At 40.0% G+C, this 24,289-nt stretch overlaps 1 protein-coding gene and 1 long non-coding RNA gene across 6 annotated transcripts in view; one reads left to right on the top strand and one right to left on the bottom strand.

The window, feature by feature from the left end:
- Positions 1 to 24,289, top strand: part of LOC308070739 — a 173,010-nt gene that overhangs the window by 40,879 nt on the left and 107,842 nt on the right. The gene's annotated exons all lie outside the window — the stretch shown is intronic.
- The window catches only part of NELL1 (neural EGFL like 1), a 321,378-nt gene that overhangs the window by 252,121 nt on the left and 44,968 nt on the right, over positions 1 to 24,289 (bottom strand). For all 5 annotated transcript variants that reach the window (XR_013930834.1, XM_080405208.1, XM_080405205.1 and 2 more), the window contains exons 4-5: positions 21,760 to 21,930; positions 3,915 to 4,011 (exon numbers count right to left, since the gene is read on the bottom strand). Coding sequence is in view for 4 of the 5 variants with exons in the window: in XM_080405208.1 (XP_080261334.1) it covers positions 3,915 to 4,011; positions 21,760 to 21,930 (268 nt within the window). In the remaining variant the exon portion in view is untranslated. The remainder of the gene's footprint in view (positions 1 to 3,914; positions 4,012 to 21,759; positions 21,931 to 24,289) is intronic.

The raw sequence follows: 24,289 nt of genomic DNA, 5'->3' as shown, positions 1-24,289 counted from the left end.
TAGAAAAATTTCATTATAAGCAAACAATTATTACAGCCATAATTATTCTAACACACACAAACAAACTTGGACTATGCCTCCTTCAGCATTAAGTTTAGGCTGCCAAAAGCATTCCACACCCACAGCCCGAGGAGACTTAGGCACACACAGCTCCCCAGGGGAGGCCCAGGGCCCTGGTTCTCTTTGGCATGGGGGGAATTCTTCAGTCCACGCTCTGTGAAAGGACATCAGGATTTGACCTTGACAAGGAGACGTCAGTGGTCATAATCTTTCCATTTTTCCCCTCCCGAGCAGACATCAACTTTATATTATCATTAAGGCATTTGGCTAATCGCAACCAAAGCTTCATTTCATCATCAGGACTCACTAGCTTGAAAAGCCTTTATCTGCACAGGCAGATTACCAACTACAAGATGAAATTCAGGCCCACAGAGCTAAGTATCAAGCCCATCCCACGAGGAGGTAATACAAAAGCCCTATTTATTGCCCTTCTCATGTCTGTATTAAATAGAGGAGGACTCCTGCATTCTGTGAAAATGCTCCTGTATTCCACAAGCTCTCCACTTCTGCATTTTCATTTCCTCCGTTGCCTTTCATCCTCTTTAAAACCCACTTCTCCCACAGAGCTAATGCACGCTACACAGCTGGGCAAGCTGCATCGGCCAGGGCTGGTGAATGGCTCTGCACGGAGGCACTGGCAGACATGCCTGAAACTCTGGGCCCAGGCAATGCTATACCAGCACCACTAGATCTCCCCACATCAGCACTGTGCTCCTCTACACAGGGCAGGCACGCCCCGCGCAAGGCACTTGAACAGCTGCCCTGGGCACTGTATTTACCTAATACCTAATACCAAGTATGCATATGATGCTGTGCAGTAAAAATAACAATATACTTCTCAAGCACCTACTCTACAATCCCCAGACACAGCAGCAGGGTCAATGGAGCCTGCTACAGCAGATATGAAAATTACCATCTTTCGACATGAATCACCTAGTCAGCAATGCATTAATAAGCTCATTACTGCAGCAGCTCTTCGGAGAGAGCCTTAGGGGGCAGGGCTCTCCCCAGAGATAAAATGATTTTTGCAGATAATTCTGATCCTCACAGCAATCAGATCCATCCTAGAGTGAGGGTTCCTGGAATGTCTGCTATCACTCTTCCTCTTTTCAGTTGCATTTACTTTGGTTTCCTAATCTGATTATAATGATATTCTCTAGCCCTAAAACAAATCTTGGTTTCGGGCCACATAAAGAAACCTGAAGGGTCAGCATGTACCTTTTGAAGGCAGTAATTCATGAGATTCCCCATCAAAGCAAACAGACGGCTATCCTAAGTCTGCACCGCACTTGCTCCCACCACTACTGTCCTAAAACCATTCTGTCTTCTCTGAACTCTGAATGCTTGGTTGTAGCAGGGAAGTTACAACTAATAGACACTAGTTGTAAGGGGCAAGCCTTCAATTCCCTTGATTATGCTGCAGAGCACTCCGCTCCCCAGCAAGGCCACAGATAGACACAGCAGGGCTACTTGCGAAATAGGGTGTGGAACAAAAGCATAAATTAGAAAAATGGCAGCAACTAGCCACAGTGATTTACGCATATCATATCCCCTCCTTCCTCTTCTGATATTCTGAAGAATTATGATCTAAAATAGGCAAGAGAATATGACTCAAAATGTGCTTTAATGATATTCATTTATGGAGAGACGTAACAATTAACTATCATTAAAGAAAGAAAATTTTGGAACGGCAAAGACGATACTTAGAATAGTAACTAGTGCTTTTAGATACATATATTATCACGGCTCCAACACACATACAAAAATGCTAATTCTTTTTTAACGTTCTTATTTCCCTGCAGATCTCTGTTTACATTAAGGAAAATAGATCTGTTTTTTTATATGCTAAAACAGTGAAACAAATTGCTCTGAAAAAGAAAGGGAGGTCCTGCTGAGCATGTAAATATACGGAAAGAGATGTGTACTCTTTACAAACTGGCAAAATCCCAAGTTTTTGCAATGAGTAATATAAAAAAAAGTAAGATTTCTGAATCTCTCAAGCAGGATTTAAAAAAAAACAACCAATTATATTTCTGCCCTGAAGAAAGTTAGTAAAATATTCAAGCATGCATAAAGCAAAGTAAGGCACTTGTCGACTTTCATTATGATCAATAAAAACTGTCAGCTCATTAGCATATCATTAGCTACCCTGCTGTTTCCAAAGTGTTAACATGTAGAAATATTAATTTACAAACATATAATATCCCAGAGTTCTGAGGCTCTGACTGCCTGCATAAAATAAGAATTTAAGATGGGCGAATCCAATATAACTTCTTTTTTTCCCATATAGCTATAAACATATGTTTACCATCTGTGGAATTATGGGAATCAGCTGAGGTAAAAAAAAACCAACAGCTGTAGAATGAAATAATATTATCAATTTCACTTCACAGTGACAGCTCAGCTGCTGGAGGATGAAATGTACTCTAGGTTCATAGAAACACTAGGTTCAGAGCAACTCCAGGACCATCATTCAAGTTAGAAGTTAGCTTTTACTTCTGTTTCACAATTAAAATTGTTAGTTGCTATGCTCCACTAATTTTAGCACAAAATAATTGTTCTAGCTTGTTGAAATCTGGGGACTTCGAGGAGAGGTCCTCAGAAAAACAGCAACTTGTAAAATTGTCTCATGAACTGACAGCTTCAAAGGGAAACTGAGTGGGTGGCAAATCACCTTGGCAACAAATCCATGCCAATATCGAGGATAAGCAGATTGGCCTATCACTGCACTATAAATGCTTTCACCGACAAGCACTTGCACCACAGCTTGTTATCCAAAACTGTAAGAATTATCAGAAACTTTCCTGTAGGTTCCTTACAAAGTAAAAGAAATAATTTTCAGGTGGAAGGGGGTGGTTTTCGTTTGTTGGTGGATTTTGTTGGTTGGTTCAGCAATTCAGTCACAATGAGAAAATCATATAGCCCAACCAGGGGCAAAAAAAAATGAACGAAAACATGCAGGAGAGTGCTTTACAAGTTGTAGGTCCAAACTGCAATTCTGGAAATACACTGCCGTTAGTTGAATCTGGAATATATTGCCATTACTTGAATCCCCTTTTTCCTCCACCAAGTTACTCATGTGTGTATGGCCTACTCAATGATGCTGTCTTGGGCAGCCTCCTACACAGAAAAAGACAGGCTTTCCAGCCAGAAGGCAGGAGCTCGAGTCCTGCCAGCTACCAGCCTTTTAGCCTGGGCTGTTCAAAAGCAATGGAAGCTCCAGAGGACCAAGAAGCTCACAAACACAACTCGGTGACTCACTGTTCAATCTCTGTTGGGAAACACACTGACACACTTAGCTGAGAAAAAATGAAATGAAGGAAGGTACACTGGGGACAGAAAAATCTACTGTTTTGCGGCAAGGCAAATGCACTGCATACAGTAGCGAGTATCTGCCAAAGCCAGAAGACCGCTACTCTAGAAGTCAGTGTTGACAGGGGCAAGCAAGGAAGAGTCACCCAAGGCATACCACAGAAGGATGAGGCTATTCTGCATGAGAAATCAAGGAGGAAGTGGCTTCTGAGAGTGACTAAGACCACCACTATCTGGCCAGGAGACCACAGCAAAGCGGTTGTTTCATGAAGTGCCAGAGCACAGCAGGTAGGTGAAACCTAAAGTAAGGAAACCAAACAAAAAACCCAAATACTGGGCACTACAGTCAGTGATTACAATACCCTCACTTGCAGAAAGAGAGCCTTTTCTCTAAGTGTTGGACCTGCCTCAAATCCCAAGTCCACAGTTTCTACCAAAATTCAAACAAATCAGGTTTCAGCAGTGTAAGACAACTGATCAAAAATATCTTGTTGGGCTATTCATTAATTTCCTTCTGTACGTGCAATTTCATATCTGCTTACCTTAAAGAAGCCATGTTTTCTGTTTCTCTGTCCAAGCCATAAATTGCTTTCAGGTGTCAAATTCGTTTCTGGGGGATCAATGATGCGTTCATAAATCCTGTAGAGGAAATACACTGGCATTACTTGAATCCTCTTTTTCCTCTGAAAAGTTCCTAGTCAAATAAGTTAACATTAAAAGATGGAAAGGAACAAAAAAAATATATTTTCTTCATTAAACACTGTATTTATCATTGATAGCTATGAAGGTATATTATAACTTTAAAAGCAAGAAAAAAAAATACTGTTGAAATCACTAACATAAGAAGACTGCATAGAACTGAAACTCCCCTTGTGCAACCGTGCAGCACTAGGCTAAAGAACTCACCATAGTAGGGAAAACAATAAAATGTCATCATGCTAGCTGAGGGCTGTCCTTCAAACCCAACTGCCCATTCTGGAGAAAAAGTGCAGTCACACACAAGATCCAATCAGAGAAACAACCCTTTGGGATTTTCAGATTGGTTAGAATTTTGAATAGACTCCACAAAAAAAAACTTGATTTCATCTCTCCATCTATGCCCTGTCTCTACATTTATGTCATTCATCCCTGCACCTGGACCTTTATCCACTTCTCCCACATTTGCTGCTGTAACTGGATTCACTTGGCCAGGGTGCTCACGCCTGCTGCCACTACAGCACATCCAGCTTGCCCATGTCTCTAGCACCTATCTGGTACAGAAGGGGACCTCTTTATGTATGTCTGGTACCTAGCACTACAGGGACAATTTATTGGTTATTCTTCAAGGAAGTAGAAATAATAGCAATAAGAAATAACAATGACAACAAGTAACACGAGGTCAATAAGCAAACTTTAGGTACTGCATAAACTTGCACAAGAATGCAGTAATGTACATACCAAATATCTAAAATTAATTCATGAAAAATTGCTGTAACACAGCATTTTTAAATTCATTAAGGTAAGTACCTGGAGTTTTAAAAAGGTTTCGCTTGGAATTTTTTACTTGTTTATTTTTAAAAAGCTATAATGAAGTTTCCATAACACCTTTTTCAGGAACTCAGACTATTACAAAAACAGCATCATTTTAGAAAATGAAAAATTCAAGACCAAAGCTACTGACCCTGGATTCTCATATTGCCATGTCAGATTGGTAGGAGCCATGAACTCACTGATTCATAACAAAAGCAGCATGCTTAATAGGGATTATTGAAACGATGATGAAATATATTTCCATTACTGTGCAGCTCACGGGGAGTATGCATTGCTGTGTAATCACACCAGTGTGACAGCCAACAGAAAAGACTCTAAAGGGGTGAAATTATCTGTACGGTTAAAAGGGATAAAAATATTTTTTTCTTTCTTTAAAACAAACATGAAAAATGAACACAAAAGAAAAATGCAAGTCAGTCAGCACAACTCACTGCACAGTTATCTTCCCATTTACACGCCAGATCGTTCTAGCACAGGCCCACCAAGTGCAATCATTGATGTTCACATTGTAAGTTGCCACATGTATCGGGTTTGCATGGCAAGGGTTTGGTAGCAGGGGGGCTACAGGGGTGGCTTTCTATAAGAAGCTGCTAGAAGCTGGGACAGCATATTTAAAAAGGCGGGGGGGGGAGCGGGGGGTGCAGGGGAAGTCTGCTGCAGGACAGCAGCCAGAAGAGAAGAGTGAGAATATGAGCACGTGTGATAGCAACAACTGCACAGACACCCAGGTTGGGCAGAAGGGGCTCCAGGTGCCAGAACAGAGGCTCCCCAGCAGCCCGTGGTGAAGCCCCCGGCGGGGCAGGCTGTGCCCCTCAGCACATGGAGGTTATCGGGGGGGGGGGGGGGGGCAGATCCCCACCTGCAGCCCAGTAAGGGCCCCACACTGGGGAACAGGGTGCCCCAAGTGGGCTGTGACCCCATGGGAACCCATGCTGTAGCAGGCTTCTGACAGGACCTTCAGTCCTATGGAGAGAGGAGCCCAGGCTGGGGCAGGGTCGCTGGCAGGACGCGTGACCCGGGGGGGCCCACGCCGGAGCAGGCTGGGCCTGAAGGACGGCACCCACCGGGGGGGACCCACGCCGGGGCAGGGGGTGAGCGGCTTTGGCCGGGGGAAGGGCTCACGCTGGAGAAGTTCATGAAGGACTATCTCCCATGGGAGGGACCCCACACTGGAGCAGACAAAGAGTGTGAGGAGGAAAGAGCAGCAGAGACAATGCGTGAGGAAACAAATACAACCCCCACTCCCCATCCCCCTGTGCCATTTGTGGGGAAGAGGTAAAGGAAATCGTGAGTAAAGTTAAACTTGGGAAGAAGGGAGGGGTGGCGGGAAGATGTTATAAGATTTAGTTTTTATTTCTCATTACCCTACTCTGATTTGAATTGTAAAAAATTAAACTGATTTCCTTGAGTCAAGTCTGTTTTGCACATGACAGTAATAGCTGAGTGATCTCCCTGTCCTTATCTTAACTCATGAGCCTTTCATTACACTTTTCTCTTCCCTGTCCAGCTGAGGATGGGAGTGACAGAGCAGCTTTGGTGGGCACCTGGCCTCCAGCCAAGGTCAAACCCACCATGCCATGTTATTGGAAAATTCAGACATTTGCAGAGGCATAGAATAACCTCCCAGTATTAAAGAACTTCAAGAAAGCTCCGTAAAAAAATTGTATCAAAGTACAGAGTCTTATACATTCCACCAACTTTTGCCTATCCAGAAATGAAGGAAACTATTTGTGAAAACCAAATGGAAGCAATCTAAAAAACTAGAGGCAAACTTACTATTTCCTTAAAAAGAAACAGCAAAAACAATCTCAAACCTAAGAACAAAATAATTATGTGAAAATTTCAGCATAAGAATGTGAGTACAGGAGTCCAAAGGCAACTTCTAACACTCATGATTTTATTGCTTGGGTTTATCATAATTATTATCAGCCCTAATTCATCACATTTCATCAACATGATACATTCAAAGCTCTAGGAAATTCCTGCCTCCACTAGCTAATTAGTTCTTACTATCTATAAAGTTACCATGCTGAGCTGTTTTACCTGTTCCAACAGCAAAACAAGAGTATATTCTTTTAAACCATGTTTTGAGAATTATAGGAATTTTGCATTGACCCTCTCTATCAATATTTTAAGGTATAAGTAGACCGCTTCTGCCATACCTCATGCAAAATTGAAGATCTACTCAGATGCAAAACTTGTGCAAAATGCTGAAAAAGGAACAAAGAGTTGACATGCTCCCTGAGAAAACCAATCACCGAATTGCACTATCACGTTAGGGATTTCTCTTTGGATATATAACATATCTTCACTCATGGCTTAGGTTAATTATGTTGTCACCGGAAAATTTTCTAATCTCATAAAAAGGCTAGTCAATATTCCATAAAGAACTCCATTTCTGTGAGCAGACAAATTCCCAATCTGGCCAGTTTCAACACTACTTACTGAAGAACATTTGATTTTTATTCACCTAGCCTAGTTAAAGTTTCTAAAGCAACTCTACAGTATATGTCTGCAATTACATGTAAAAACGCCAAAATCTAACTGACATCATTATATGACGGTTCAACAACAGCAAGTAAGGAAGACTAATCAGAGACAGGCTAAAGTGGTTTATCATGTCTTTTCTGACAATTTAACAAAGACTTTCAATCTATGTGGAAAAGGCTGTAGTGACTGTCCTTCCAGAGTCTCTTCAGAAAGCACCATTCCTAAGACACATGGTCAGGATTCCCCAGTTAAAGGTTGGTTTGTGCCTTATGCCATATGTGTGTAAGAGACTGGTTGGTTTTCTTCACTGTAGATCTGTTCATGGAGGAATAGGCCTAGGACTCAAGAGAAGTCATGAGAAGTAGATCAGTCCTTACTTATCTTCCTATATAAAAAGATGTTCTGGTTGACACTATTTGGTTTGTGAACAACGTGAGCTCACTTTATTACTGTATACTGGTAAACATCTGCAAAAAACCCCAGTGGGCATACACACAGCTTATTGCTACCACTGTAATCCCCTCTATACTCTTGAGAAATGAAAAGGTCAAAAAGCACATCTGAATTCAGAACTGTCAAAAAAAAAATCATCACAAGGAACGTGGTTCACCTTATGCTGCTTCTCTAATGAAGGATTAAAACAAAAAAAACTACACAGAAAAAGCACCCTGTCACTCCCGACAAAAAGGGAGAGTGATGAAGAAAAAAAAAATAATCCAAGGATCCAAGGGACATTTCCAGCAAGACTGGAAGCTACTACACAAAGGTAGAACAGCTACACAAAGAACAACTAGAACTGCATAGAAGAAGCATTTGAAAATTAATATGAGCAAAGAAACATGATAACATTACTAAGTCTCAATCAGTGGATTTAATAAAGATGAAAACAAGCATTTTCAAATATCAGTGGGCAGTTTCACCAGCTACATGCACTGGCAGCTGACAGCCAGCAGAGCTGACTGATGTGCAGCTGGAACAAAGCCAGGAACTGGGCACATCTCCTGGACACCAGGTTCATGTTCTAAATCACAAGAACATCAGCAGCAGTTTGGCACTCCTAGAGCAGGTTTTTAAGGACAGAGACTTCATGGGTAGTGAAGACACCTCATCCATACAGAATTTTTAAGGTGGCACTTGCATAAGTAGTTGGGAATAGGGTTTCACACCAACATTGGGATTACCCACGTATGTAGGCCACGTACAAATCCATCAAATGTTACTGATTTTTCAGGGGTTTTCTATGCTTAGACAAAACCATAAAGCACATACATTTTGTAACATATCTCAAAGTGTAATAAGACAAGTTACTACTTAAAGATGAAATTCCCTTAGAACTACTGCTTGCTAAGTGGGGGAAAAACCTTGCTCTGCTCCCTTTTCAGTATTGGCATTCTTTTGGAAGAGGTGTTTGCCATGCTGAAAAACTGCCGTTGCTGAATAGACACAAAAGGATCCTTCTTTTTTTACCACTACAATGAGCTTCCACATCACTCTTATTCCCTTGCTTGATTTTCTGCGTCGAGGTGTGTCACCTTATACAGCTTTATCCATGCTTGACCAGTACTTTGTATTTGGCATATGAATAGCTAAATTATATCTACTACACTTTCAGTTTATGAAGTGCTGGTGTAGAGCTCCTTGGAGATCAGTTTCCAATACATTTGGCTTTGACACCCACACAAGAGAAATGCACAATACACTTCACAAGAACAGGAATGCTTAGAAAGAGGACTCCAGGGAACTGTGGTCTCTAAAATTACTGCAGACTGAATAGCCCCTCCAGCATGAGGAGACCCAGGTCTCTAGGTTAATGGAAGCTCTACTCCATACTTCAGACTTTCAGATTTATGATTACTGCATTCACTTTCCAGGAGAAAGCTTTATTTGCCCTTACTTTACACTGACATATTTCAAAGAAGCTAAACCATAAACCTGGAGTAATACAACCATGAACCAATCCTTCTTTCTTGAAACACTCCTGGTCAAAATACATTCACTAACCACTGATCCATTTAGCTAAATGTATTAAGAAAAACACCTGTTAACTGGCAAAGACCCATGATATCCCTGTGTCCTGTATCTATATCTCTACCCTATCTGCACACTTCAGTTTACTAAATATTCTAACGGAATCCTTAGAAACACCTTTTTCAAGGATGCGTTCCAAACAGGGGTCTGTGACATATGAATACAATATACAGAAAACAGAAAAAGTATGAAATAATCAGTGGATTCCTTAAAGGAAACATCTAAAATATTTGCCTGCAAATACACATACACACACCTTTCTCTGCATAGAGGAAGAACCTCTCTAGAAATAAAGCTTTGTTGGACAAGGGGACAGTTCCTTTACACCCGCACAACATAAAATTATTTTTATCATTTTTATAATGTTCTGTTAAACAGGGAAATATCCTCATTTTACATGTGTGCAAACTGAAACACAGAAATTGTTTGACTAAGATCACAAGGATGGAGTCAAGGAGAGCTAAGCCACTAGTCTAGGCACGACTGAGGCTTAACTGCCTCACACACCGGGCCATATTCCCTCTGGAAAAAATGTGTCATGGAATTGTCTTTTACAGCGAAGGTTTCTTACGTGCAACTTTAACAAGCAAAACTTAACACTTGAAGTGTATTTCCACTTTTGTGGAGATACCGCTCTACTTCATACATATAATATTTGCTGTGCCAGAAGCATTTTCGAAATAGCCAAAATACTCAGCAGAACATGAAAATAAATTTTGTGTCCGTTTGTATTAGAGTATGTTGGCCAACATGGACTGCTCAGAAGATGCAACTGCCTAAAATTCTGAACAATAAAATAGACCACAACTCTAACGGTTTCTACCAAGTAGCACACCAAATCATGAAATTTCCAAATTATTTTAGCTCCAAAATAAGAGTAGGTTACTTAAACAGGAACATGCTTTCCAAAATTTGTGGGCAACATATGAACCAAAGAGATTTATTTTATTTGTAGTACAATGAAGAAATAAATAGCTGCAGACAAAACACCCTTGCGGCTGAGGCATAGCAGGAACCCCATTTCTCAGTCCCTGGTCTCAGCCCAAGAGCAGGCTTTTTTGTTCCTGATATGGCTGCCATACTTACTCTGTTGAAGCTATAAACCTCCATGTACTGATGAGGTGTTGAATTCATGGCACCCCATTTTAGATGTCTAAAAAGTTTACACCTACAGTGACTGACTTCATTAATCAATGAAGAGACGTAAGTATTTCTCGGGTGTGATTCATCATACAGCAAAATAATTACTCTCTCAAGGCCCCTACAATATAACTGCACAGGAGCACTTGCTGACATCAGGGTGAATCACCCAAACAGATTTTTGCAATTCAAAACCTGATCATCAAAACTGACACACTCTCACAACCATTCCTTACCCTGTAAACACCCATCTGAATTCTCAGATCCTTTAAATAAACTGAAGACTACGGAGAAATCACACAAAATAACACACTGTTCATGGCAGTTTTTGAAATAGCACTCTCAAACTTTTGTAATAGGAAGTTGGAGGAGAGAGGAAAGTTCCCCCATGTTTTGCATCAGCCTTTCTCCTAATTTAATTTGCAGAGGTATTGACCACCTTTGTGCTGGCAACCATTGTTGCCATCTCCAGCTGTGGCTGCAAAACCCCAGTAAATCTGAAATAGCAAATGTCAGGCCTCCTGATACAGCCCATTATATAAAAATAGGCAGCTGTTTTAAAAAGTTTGCCCAACATGTTTTCTGAATCCCAGCTGCGTAAAGAAACTGACAATCATATCAGTCCCTAGCTTCAAGATACAATAATGGCATTTGTCTTTTTGTCTATTCTTCTGAAGGGATTAAGAACTGATTTTAAAAAGAAATTCTAGGCTATCTTTACATATTTCTCTTTCAACCCGTTTCCTATATGCTTCCCAATGAAAACATGTCAATACCAACATGATTGGATTTTCTTGATAGTGTTTACAGATAGGATGCATTATTTGACATGCATTCAGTTCTGGAGCAACTTTAACTGAATCATTCATTCAGTTTCCAGTATTCTGTTTCAGGAAAATAATCTTCCCGAGGGAAATTTTGATTTTTCATGCTATCTCCTCTGTCATAGTGTAAGAGTTCACAATCACTTAACAGAGGAAAGCAATTTAGATTAAAATCTCCAGTTTTTCAGGAAGCCTTTTGTTACTAAATTTTGAATATACAACACTATCTAATCAAAAGTTCTTGTTCAGCTCTGGAAGAAAAAAAATTGGAGATGTCCAGTAACAGTATATTTTAGGTAAAAGACACAAGAGTGAATACTCAGTTTTTAAGTTCTCTTCAAACTGTCGCCTTAATGATTTCATTGATTTTCCTGTATAACTACAGAGATAAAGTTAATGTACTCTTACTGCTGTTTAATTATTTCAACTACAAATGTAAATTTAAAAATACATATGTATCCAAATAAAACTCTACAAGCAATCTCTTTTTTTCATTCAAGAGAAATGCAAATTAACTTTCAAGACCCTCTAACAAACAGGAGGAAATAAAACAAATGCAAGCAAAGATGGTTAGAAGAGCACATTTCACTGTCAGATTTGGAGGTTTATTCTCCAGATAAATTCAATAAGGGCAAATTCATAGAGATATTATCTGCTTGTATGGGGCCTTCTTTACAAAACACATTGGGGTTTTCAGTTTCCCACAAATTTATCAATGAAATTTAACCGTATTTTTGGGGCATTAAACTAAAAACAGTCATTGTTATTGGTTCAAAGTAGAGGGCTGGACACACTAAATGATATGACATAGGCCACACGAAGTGCAGAAATCTCTCGTTCACAAAGTACTACATCTGAATGGTATAATTCATCTGGAGACGCTGAGGTGAATTCAAACACCTATGAAAGTAAGGTCAGTATTATTAACTTTACTTTGCAAATGATGAAACAGATACAATTGGTTCCTGATGATAACAGTCTTTAAAAAGAGTGCCTAAACCCTCAGCTAACAGCCTGTCTACAAGGCTGCAGTGTTTACCCATCTTCGTACAACAAACATAGCACTCCTGAAAGTGCAAGAAACCCAGAAAAGACCTTGAGTCACACTAAGCAGAAATAGAAATTGGGCTTTTTGCTTAGGGCTTTCAAGAGTTGTGGGGAAAAAAATGACGACAAATTATGAGGTCAACTTTATCTTAAGATAATGTATCCAGATCACACTGCATTTCATTGCACATGCATTAGTCATATTTTTCCAGGCAGAAATATGTGATTTTCAGTATCAAGCCAGGTAGTTTGATACCCAAATGGATACTGCACATTGCAACTTTGGCAACTCTACTGCTTTGGACTAGGATAGAGTTAATTTTCTTCAAAGCTGCCAGCAATGTGGTACTTGAGATCTTGCAGCAAAACTAACCCCAGAATACAACTCTACCAGAAGAGAAGTAAAACCATGGTTAAATGGCTTATGTCATCTCCATTTTGTCGGGGAAGGGGGGGGGGGGGGGGGAAGGTGTAATCATCTAGGATTACTGTTGGTGTTTGTCTCAAGACATTTGTTGAGGGAGCACCAGCAGTGCTGAAACTTTGCTTCTATTACATCTACCTGCATTATACAGGTACATGCCAATCCTTGGCCTAAGATCTGTAGCACACAGGTATTTGCAACTGGCAATTACAGCAGAACTTGAAGCACAGTAAACTTACAGCTTAGAAACAGTCCTTTTCCACAAAATACATGCAACCTTCGTCATTTCTGTCTCACGCTACTCTCGGCCCCAAAGTCACTTTACCTGGTACAGTAAGAGAGGTGCCACTGCAAGAAGAATCAAGCTTTTGATTCCCACACCTTTCTGTACTGCTACAAAAAAAGAAATTTAAAAGGAAGCCAGCCATAAGCAACCTTTCTACTAAACAGCTTCTTCCGCCCCTCCAAAAAATCATCTGCTGAGAAGTTAATTGCCTTACAGTGTATCTTGTCACAGGATCATCTCATCAAGAGCTTCACATCATCATACAAAGTGATTTGTATGTAATCATAAAATAATCTCACCCATATTCCAGAGCCAATTCCCTTTCATGCTAGAAGGTAACTGCAGGCTGAGGATCACAGGCTTTCCTTGTTAACACCCTGCCTCTGCTGCCACACTCGGGCCAGAGCCCTCCCATTAGTGTTGTCTCAGCTCTGTGCAACAGCACTTACCTCTCCCCAGAGCTGCCACTTCTCCCCATTAGCCACTGTCTCTAACCCCATGGAGGGCAGACTGGTTCCATGTTCCTCAGTTCTTACCACAGGTTCATCGGATAACCCACATCTCCATTCTCCCATGGTGTTTTTCAACTGCCCATTTTAGCCTTGGTGGTTTGAAAGATAACATTGCACTCACTCCATAGTAACTAATTGGCCATGACTGAGGAGGTGTATGAAACATACAGTAAACATAGAAAAAGCTATTATATCGGTTCTAAAATTAAGTTTTGATGGCAACTACCAGGCAGACAAATAGAAAAGCACTCTCCAGGGACAGCACTCAGGTTTGGAGCTCATTTCTCACAACATCTGACATACTCACGAGGTGAAAGCGTGGCTCAGCTGAAGTCAATGAGAGTTTTCATTGCAGACTTCACTGGGGCCAGGATTTCACCTCAAGTACACAGCACAGCATGTCTTTCCGTCAAGTTTAAGTTAAGTGGCTGGCACAGCACAAAGATTCAGGTAGGGCTGAGGAAGTCCTTTGTTTGTATTAGTTGACACAGTGCTAGTTATTTCCTTTCACTTTTGACATGGTGAAGGGTATGCCACTGATATTGCAGCTCAATTAAGTAATACGGCTCCTGCTGATACTTTCATTACTGACTGGTCTCAGACGTGAAAACAACTTACAGGACTGGAAATGGCATGTTACCTTACTCCTATGCTGAGGATGAAACTAACATCTTTCACCTTACTGCTCCTTCAATGTATCATTAATTCGGCAATACAGAGCACAACAATGGTTCTTCATATCATTAAAGTATTTTAACTAGAAGCAGTGGCCAATATCTGATATTTTTTTTTTTTTTAATAAAAAACCCACCACCAAAACCAAGAAACACATTAACCAGCTCACTAAACACTTATCCGTTTAGAAAAGGAGTACTTCCTCACCTCCCAGAAATACCTCACCTTCTGAAGCATGAGGCCGGACTGCCATTGCTATTCTCTCAATTAGCACATTTCCAAAGCAGCTCTCACCCTATGGTCCAGGACCAGAAACTCGGCTGCCCCCGCATTCAGCCCACTTGACCTCCTTACATGCTGCAAGACCATCCAAACATAATGGAGGCCTGGAGACAACTCTCACACACAGCTGAGCCTGCAAATATGCCAAGTGGTTCTGCATGACATGTGAAGGGAAAGAGAGGATACTACACCGCTGCTGCAGCAAGATCCACGCCATGGCCTAACACCCCAGAGCCACAACAGCCACACTCACAGTGTTACCAAGCCTTGACAGCTTCCACCTCCGAGCACCCCAGCTCCCCACACCCAAGGAATAAACGCGACTGCTCTTGCACCACTGTCTGCCACTAAGTGTCATCAGTTTACTCTGTCACTAAATGGTGCCATTATGTGGACTGTCAGGTTCTGGGTAGTAATAAATGCAGGCAAGCAGTCTCCACCTACCTGCAGTCAACCTGAGGATTTTGACAAGAATTACCTTTTCAGAATTATTCCAAGTTCTCAAAGAAAGCCTCCCCAAGTACTAAACCACTTCATAAAACTCCAGACTGGTTTCACAGATCTCATCAGTCTCAGCCCTGTTTGTTTAGTCACCCTCTCACACCCCCACAGCACTCAGGAGGTTTCAGATCATTTGGAAAGACTCAGTACTGTTTGCTATATGGAGACTCAGATCCCAAGTCAGCTTCTGAATAGTTCAGAGGGGCTCTCATCTGTTCCTTGGCAAAGGCCCAACACTTCTAAAAGTATTTAACTAAAATTATGCTACCATTTTTCAATTCAGTTCCAGTATTACCCTGTGTGACTTCCAGTTCTAAACTCCTGAGTTTAGCTAACCACTTCAAACAGAAGAGTTAATTTATGTTTTGGATCTCAGTTCATCTGCCTGGCTGGAGCAAGATAGTTGTTTTTGTAATATGAAAGGGAAGAACTCAAAACATTTGCTCTATCTGGTTGATTCTCACATATACCATGCTCACCTCTCTCTCTATAAGACCCCCATCAGCACTCCAACAAATGAAAAGAAAACAGAATCAAGTAACAGGAGATTCCCCCTGAAAAAATTCCACAGAAACAAATATCCACATACATTTCAAACTATGCAGGCTAAATTGTCAGACTGCTCTTGTAAGTAATCACCCCAATTTAAGGGTTTATTGCTTTGACATTAAAAAAAAAAAGTCTAAATGTATATTGAACCAACATAAAAAATATCTGAGAATGGGGTAATATGCCTATTCACACACTTTAGGAAATGACAAAATCATTCGAGGCTTGCCAGCCTTGATTTAAGATTATTTCCTCTACCATTATGCATCCTCTCTCCCTGACACGCCCATAGCATACAAATACAATAAATGCAAGATGGCAGTGGTAAAGCATAACACATTATGCCCTGTTGAAGCCATCAACCTATCAACATTTTCAGTTCACCAGAAAATACCCCAAGTCCCCAGTTCTAAATCAGAAAAAACAGTGTTAAGTCTACATTCAGCAGTAGCTGGGCTTTGCAGCTACCAAACTCTGGCTCTGCAAGTCCCTAAAAGTCAGGGAACTGCCACAAGCTCTTATTGAAGACCTTTAACCAAACCCCCAGAGGCTGACTTCTGCTCAGCAGGACTCTGATCAGATCCTGAAAGAAACCAAAGCGGATGCAGGCTCCTCTCCAGGCAGGAGCTGTGTGAGGCTTCACTGCAGCATGGCACGCCGGGTACCTGTGCAAGTGGTTGCTGCCTTCTAGGGGTGGTCAAAGGATCCAAGGCAGGCCACAGGTACGGATTGCTATCATTTGTTTTCCATAGCACTTTTTCAGCACTTTCATAAATGCTCATATTCTCCCAATTTTATCACTGCAGTCCACAAAAAAAGTTCAACTGACTTTTCTACAATGAAAAAAATAAATCATCATAATTAAGGCTGGGTTAAAACTTATCATTCAGTCTTCACTCACACCCATACTACCATTCTGCTGCTGCATTAGCCATTCAATGAAAAATTAATTGGCTATTAAAAAACTGCTTTAAAAAAAAATCTTTTTTCAAGTAATGCTGAATGCATCGTGAACAATTCCTTGCAGCTTAACTGCAGTAACTGTAATGATACAGGCCTGACAGCAGCCGACGCCATATGCCAGCTGGAGATCCCTCTCATGCTAAAAAGTTTATAGCCTTTCTGTCAAACAAAAGGGACAATCGGTAGGTGAAAATTAACTTCCAATCCACAATGCCAGACATCTGAATTTGGGTGCACCTGTAATGCACAATTATAGCACTCCACCAAAGTAACCATTTCTCTGACAGCTTCTGCTACAGCTTAAAGAGCAAAGCGGCAATCTGGGTCACAAAATCGCATTCAAATGTTGAGAGTAAATTACCTAGCTGCATAACACTGCCACCATGCCATCTTCTCTCAAGAGAAAGTGTTTTACAGTAAGTAAAGCAGTGAATCCCTCTTTTAAACACATTCCTTAACCTTCTTTAAATTTATTACATTTTAATTAAAGTCATAGGACTTTGTTTAGATAAGTTGAAAACCTCAGGTTGGCAGCCAGAATATCTTATTTATAAGAACTCTGAGGTCTTGGATTCCCATATTTGGATTATGTTGCTTTAATTTATTTATTTTTCCAATTAAAAAGTTCTCACTGCTCATGCATTTTTTATTCCCTAATGTGCTGTTCTAACAGGAGAAACATAAAAGAAGCAGACAACATGTTTTTTTCAGTTGGAGACTACTTCCAAGCCTGCTCCAGTTTTATAATCTATTCTCTTATGCTCTTACCAACCCCCTCCATCAAACAGCTAAGAGTATCCATCAAAACCTCAGCTGCATTCATAGTAAAAGGCACTCCAGCACTTTCACTGGAAAACATTAATTTTTGCAACAAAGTGCCTTTCCCTCTTTTACGCCCACAGAGTTCAAGGAAAGGAATACCAATACTGTCTGAACAGGTGAGTACCTTTGTAGTAATATGGTTATTGAGAAATACAACAATAAAACTATAAAGCAAGCACCTTCCAAGCTTACCTCCCCAGATTAATTACACGCACTGAGATAAATTTGGAATTTATATTTATTAAATAAATTGTCAATAAATATATCTTGATACAGTGCCTATCACCTCTTAAACTGTAGGCTCCATGCTGTCCCTCACCTTCTCTTAACGCTGTTAAAAGTAACATTTTCCTGGGTCGTTACTGCTATAGGGGACAAGCGTTTCAGCAGCCAGTCAGGTACCACAAGCAACAGTACACACTCTATGGCTGAAAGTAACTCCCAGTGAAGACAAACGCCAGCTCTTGTAGGACTATGCCAGTCTCTGGGAGTTGCAAATCTCCTGACAACACAGGTATGAACAGCGGTCCTTTATCTCTGGTCCCCCAAGAGGCCAAATCTGTGAAGGTGCCCGGCAAAAGTGTTTTTTTCATTATATATTAACCCTTTAGTGCCATAGGTAATTTAAGGACCCTCTGACAATGACACAGTTGCTCTAGCTCAACCTGAACACTCACTGGAAAGCCCCTGGCAAGCGTCTTTTCCCTAAAGTAGGGGAGCACAGATCCTACACGTCACCGATATTTTGAAACAAGATTTCATTCACTAGTGGACTCAGCATTGGAGATACAACAAAATTAAAAGCAGTGTACTTAATTTTCATGTTAGTTTCAGCACAGGTTTTACCTGCACATCAGTGGTACATTTATAATTAATGTGGTCTTTTCATTTTTCTAAGCTTTCAGAACTTCAGTAGAATGTTAAAAACACGTTGGCAAGCACACCCACTGCTTATTATGCCAGTTGTCTGAGATGTATCCCTGGTGAGAGATTACTGCGTAAGCCCAGCACAAAGGCTGTCTAAGTCAGTGAGAGGAGTCCAGTGACATTCAACAGGTTTTCAGTCCGGGCTCCAAGATATCTTCCTGCATCAGTGGTTGCAAGCTCTAGCATCAAACCCAGCTACAATTCTCACCCCTTGTTCTTGAAGGAGCACCTAAAGGAGCATGTAAGATGTAGCAGGAGCAGATTTCAAAAGGACATGTACTGGGGAAATACAGCTCCTTTGATACATATGCCCCCCCCCACCATATTACACCTCATTAGAACAGAGGCAATTACACTGTTTTAAAGATGACTCTTAAAAGCACTGAAGGCTTTGACTAGTTTTCAAGTACTTTTCCCTAACCTATCCAGGTCTGAAAAATAAAGTCAGCTTTGAATTGAATCCAAAAGACAATCAAGTACCAAATGTCAAAGCAATTTTACAAATCAGAGCAATGTGGTTGATAAGGCTGGGAAGCATAAAAGTAGATTCGACTGTGTTTACAAATTAAAAGTTTCATCTCCAATGTTTTCTGACCTATTGCAATTTTTGCAGGCCAGAGACTAGTTTCAAGTATCAGTACAAATCCTGTAGCAAAATTAGGTTGTGGCTGGATATTTTTCTCAATGCAATCACTTCCAATGCACTCTCAGACACAGGTTTACTTTAATAACACTGCATTCGCAAATCACTCAGAATAGCCTTCCAAATGTATAACATATCACCACAGCCACAGACAAAAGCAGTAATGCCGTTTTACAAATTAATGCGTGTCTGTAAGGAAGCAATGTTGCAACCCGCTTAAAGAAATCTGGTAGGAATCAAGGGATTAATTTTTTTCATCTTTTTTTTTTCCTTTTTGCTTTGTTTTGATTTTTTACAGGGAAAGAACAGTAAGTAAGACAGAACTTCAACTAGACAGGCACACTTCAGGTTAAACTCTTGTTCTGATGACACTGAATCTCTGCAGGAGATGGGACAGGTCAATCTATTGCCCGCAGTTATATTCTCTTTCCCTATGTGTTACTTGTTCAATTAATTTTGCAGAAGCATCACTTCTCATTAGGCATTCTGAACTCTGCTGAGAGCCACTTGACACCACACCAGCCTAAAATGGTGACATTTACATGCAAAGTCTACAGCTCTTAACACTGGATTCAGTGCATACTTTCAGCTGCAGCTTTCCTACCGCTAGCATGAGGAAGGCTTAGGATTTTCAGTAGTGCTCATAAGTACCCCTCATTGGCTTGCTCTTCATGTTCACATCTTTGACATTTATTGTAGTGTCATCAGGAAATGCTAGTACAAAGATGAATAAAATGTTGACTCCTCTTCTAAGTCAAAGATGTAGGGGGTTAAGATATAATAAAGGAAACTATAACGTCAACATTCACAAAATTCTCTAATTAACTGAACAGAGATGCTACAGCTGAGTCAGGAACTTAAGACTTCCTTTTTTTTTCCCCCCTTTTATTTTTCCTCATTTAAATTTCTATGATCTGCCCTCAAGTCATGCTTTCAGAATTATTCCCACTACTTTTCCGCAAGAGTTTTCATAAAACATTACAAATACACAGCCAGATAGAGGCATTTAGGTATGGATTTATGCTGGGAGCACAGCCTTGAGATGTACCATCTTAAGCAACAGTCTTAAATGGATCAGTCCTGTTTAGGGCTACTTGACAGAGACAGCTACACACATTTATCACCTATATGATAGCACAGCTCATTCCATAACTGTATTTATCTATTGCTGCTTGTTGTTGTAGAGAAAATCAGGTCACCATCATGACTCTCATGTGCAGCTCTCTTGTTTCTGGATAGACTTCTGCATCAGGCAGGCATTTTGTGTTGTCTTCCTTTCACACTGTGTGCAAGAAAGCAGGCAGCAGAACAATCTGCTAAAAAGGGTCTTCCTAAAACACATTTGCTGTTTGTAAAGGGGAAAAAAAAAAAAAGGAAGAAAAAGAAAAACCCAACCAAACACAAAAAAACTACCACAAGAGATCATAGCAGATCATGAAGAACCTGTCCCCAACCCCAGTACATCAATAAACAAATAAAAAAGTATACTGTATATACTGTATTAAGCAAAGAAATAACAGATAAAAAAATAATGGTAAGGTAAGTAAGACAACTGAAATTAAGACATTCTTTACAAATTGTAGATTTCATACCTCAATGACATTAAAATTGCTTTAAGCATTTTATTGCTTCTAGGGTCCAAATAAAAGGATTCAATAAGCAACCTTCCTTGAGATTAGATTTTTACTGTCAGTACTTAATGTAGTTGCAGAAAATGGTTATAACCTTCTTTTCAAAACATTATTACTTTGGTCAAAATTTAGATTTTTTTCAAATGTTCCAGTAACCACATACTGCCATAAAACTCATATAACTTCTTTCTGCCTGCCTGAACGAAATGAAGACTTGGGGAAAAAAAAATATCTGCTACCTTCACTCTATCCATTTAAGTGTCACAATTCAAAAATGCACATGCTGATCCTCCCACTGAAGCCATCAAATAATTTTGTATTAATTTCAGTGCCAGAAGACACCAAGAGTGATCGTTTATTTTCCTCATTCCTAAAGACTATTTTGAAGATCCGAACTTCAAGTTTTCTGAGTTTCATCAACCACTAAGTTAGCAAAAGTCAAAGTCTTCAATACATGTGAGATCAAGTCCCAAGGCAAGAGAGATTCTAGAGAAGAGAAATTCAAGGTTTGCTGCTCTTTATTCCTTGAAATCCTGACAATCTGCCATCTTGCAATCTTCACAACTTCTAAAGGAAAAAAAGTGCAATGACAGACAGAATACCCTTCAGAAAACACAAAGCATGAGTTCTAGACATGCAAAAAGAAGCTTCTAGGCTTCTCAGAAGTTTCCAAGGGTGGCAGTGGTGGAAAAACAGTAAGAAGTGCATTGCTTGATTATGTAAAATAAAATTAAAATGCCTCTGACACATCTATCTATTCTTTAAGTTTTCAGGTATGCTGAGTGAAGCAGTTCACAACAGAACAGACGGCACACCAATCCATCACACTTAAATGCAATCACAGTCAAATGTACCATCAGCTAGTGCCTAAACTACAGAGATGCCTTTAATACTCCCCAGTTAGCAATCAACCTTTTCCGCATTTGTTCATAATCTCAATGAATTGTTTCATTTTAATGCTTTGTTTTCCTTTTCTTATCCCATGACAGTTAACTGTGCTTTTTAAATCAGGTATTAAAAAAAAAAAAAAATCTCCTTTTCCAATTTTATTCCTGTGTGAGAGGAGAGAGCAGTATTTTTAAGAAATATAAATTACTGAACATATTTTCCTACCTGTTGCAGTCCACATGGAGCAGAAGGTGGGATGCACTAAGTGACACAGCAATCTTGTGCCACTGTCCATCTGCCAGACGGTATGGGAACACCTCTGTCCTTGACTTCCCATTAAACCTGTAGTGGTATCTAATTTCATCCCGTAGGCCACTGCTCTCCAGTTCAAAATAGCTGTATGTAAAACGTGAAGAAGAATCAGTTCCATTTTTTGGTTATTCATTGCTTCTGTGACTTTCTTCTTAATTCACAGACTTCTTTAAGCAAACACCACATGGAAGGTCACAATATAAAGAAGTTACTCAACATGGATTAGCTACTTGTTAATTTTTTAACAGATGCAGAGAGACAAGACTATACATTCAGTGTGTTAGAAGCATACCAATACCAACTACACAACAACAGCTCATGTCCAAAACACCATTCAATAGTCCTGGAAACTGAAATCCTCTTTTTACCCACAGAACAGGTTCAACTACAAGAAAATTATCCTTATTCTTTTCACCAAAATGTTCTGTATGAACACAGGATTTGTAGGAAATGCAAAAATAAAGAACTGTATATACCAATGAGAAAGAAAAAAGAAGCCATTAAGGTACAAAACCACTAGGCTAGGAAATCATTAGATTTGTATTTATTATTTGCAAATTCACTTTAAAAAAAAATAAATAAAAAATAACCACATTTACCTTTTAGGACTCCCCTACATGCAATTGTGCTTAACTCATTTTCTGACTTTTATTGTTACAGCTGTAATTGTTCAGCTTTACAAGGGAACAAAACCTCCTGGGTGGATTAGGTGTCCCAACACCTGGCATAAACAATCAGGCATTCAAAACCTTCAGCCAGTTGTCACAGTCATAGGAGAGCTAACAAAGCATGGCTCTTAACTGGCTTCATGCTGGTGGGGGGAGCCAACTCTGTTCCTAAGGTGACTTTAGCCCTTCCAGGTGGTAGTACATTGACAGTGTAAAAAGTGAAATCATCTCTTGGACCTCAGCTCACACAGAGCACTTACAGCATATCAAATCAAGGCTCTCTTTTTTTTCCTGCTAAAATGAAACCCTGGGCATAGAAAGCAGGAGATGCAGACCTCCTTTTATAGCAGAAATAACTCTACAACTGAGTGCAGATGTTAGGTAGTCCCTATTCCCATCCACCTCCACAGTGCCATGTTTTTCCCTACTGGACAACGCACAGTTTCAACACGGCAGTTGAAAGATGGGTGCTACTTTAGGTTTAAAAAACCCCAAAACAGTAGAATAATGAAATCCACTTCCAAACAATAATTGCAACACAAAATAGTAAATATCCAGATGCTGATTTTCATTTATACACAAGCCTTTTACACTGCTTGGCTGTACACAGACCCTAACAGCCAGTGTGCAGAAGCATTACATGAGGCGTGCGCACTCCATCACAAATAGCTCTTAGCAGTGAAGTGGAGGCTTTTTAGAACATAACTGAAAAACAGAGTTCCTTGGGAGGAACTTACTTATGAGATAAAACACTAGCTGGGAACATGTGCAAAAGATTGTAACAGACTAGAAAGGGGAACACCAAGACAATAAATCTTGACCAAAATAGAAACTCCAGCCTTCCTCTATCCTGCTGATGCCTTGCCATTACATTTTTCATGCAACATATGAGCATTATCAGGTCACCTGAATCAAAGACTCAAGTGGCAAAGTAAAAAACACAAGCAGATAAAGGCAAAATCAAAACAGTATGAAAACACAGCAGGCATAGGTACAAATAAAATACATGCAGTACAGAGTGGAAAAAATAAGAAAGGCTGGTGTTGTGAAGGAACTGGCCTGTTTCATGGGCATGAACGTACAAAGAGGGCAGAGCAATAGGTGTTTTCTAAACAGTAGAGCAGAAAGTTGATTAACTGGTAATCACCACCACCTCACATTAAAATAACTTAATCACATTCATAAGAAATCTGGAGACGACGTCTTTATTACTTTACTTTGATGCTCAGTAACAACACAGTCTATATGTAGAAGATACTGCTGCTGGTGTTTCCAAGCCAGGAAAGCACTAGGACAAGCACTGTCAGTGACATCATACTTACAAAGTTAAACATTTCACAATTACCATCTGCTGTCAAAGCACAAAACGAAGTCATTAAAGAGATTTTCTTTCTCTCTTGTTCAGATAAACAGCGGTGAGGCACAAAACTTCAAAAAAATGAGGGAAAGCTTCATAACATTCTAGGATCTCTCTTACACGCAAAGTATTTGTATAAATACATACATATATATTTACATGATTGATGATAGAAGCTTAAGTGCCTGAGAGCAAGACGAGCTGCTGTTGAGGAAGCACATCACTTACTGCACTCAGTCTTGATAATCTCCAATAGCCACAGAGCTAATTGCTCACCACACAATGTTTTGCTTGTTAATAAAAAGCCAACAGCCCAATCCTGGAAAGGTCGCTCAGATACTGTATTTAATCACATCTATGCTCTATTATTTGAACAGCATAGGGAATTGCAAAGCAACATAGTTTCGCATCTGACAAG

The sequence above is a fragment of the Falco punctatus genome (genome assembly GCF_963210335.1).
Source record: "Falco punctatus genome assembly, chromosome: 10".
Taxonomy (NCBI): Eukaryota; Metazoa; Chordata; class Aves; order Falconiformes; family Falconidae; genus Falco; species Falco punctatus.
Note: the sequence above shows the minus strand (reverse complement) of the source record. Positions and strands in the feature narration are given on the sequence as shown.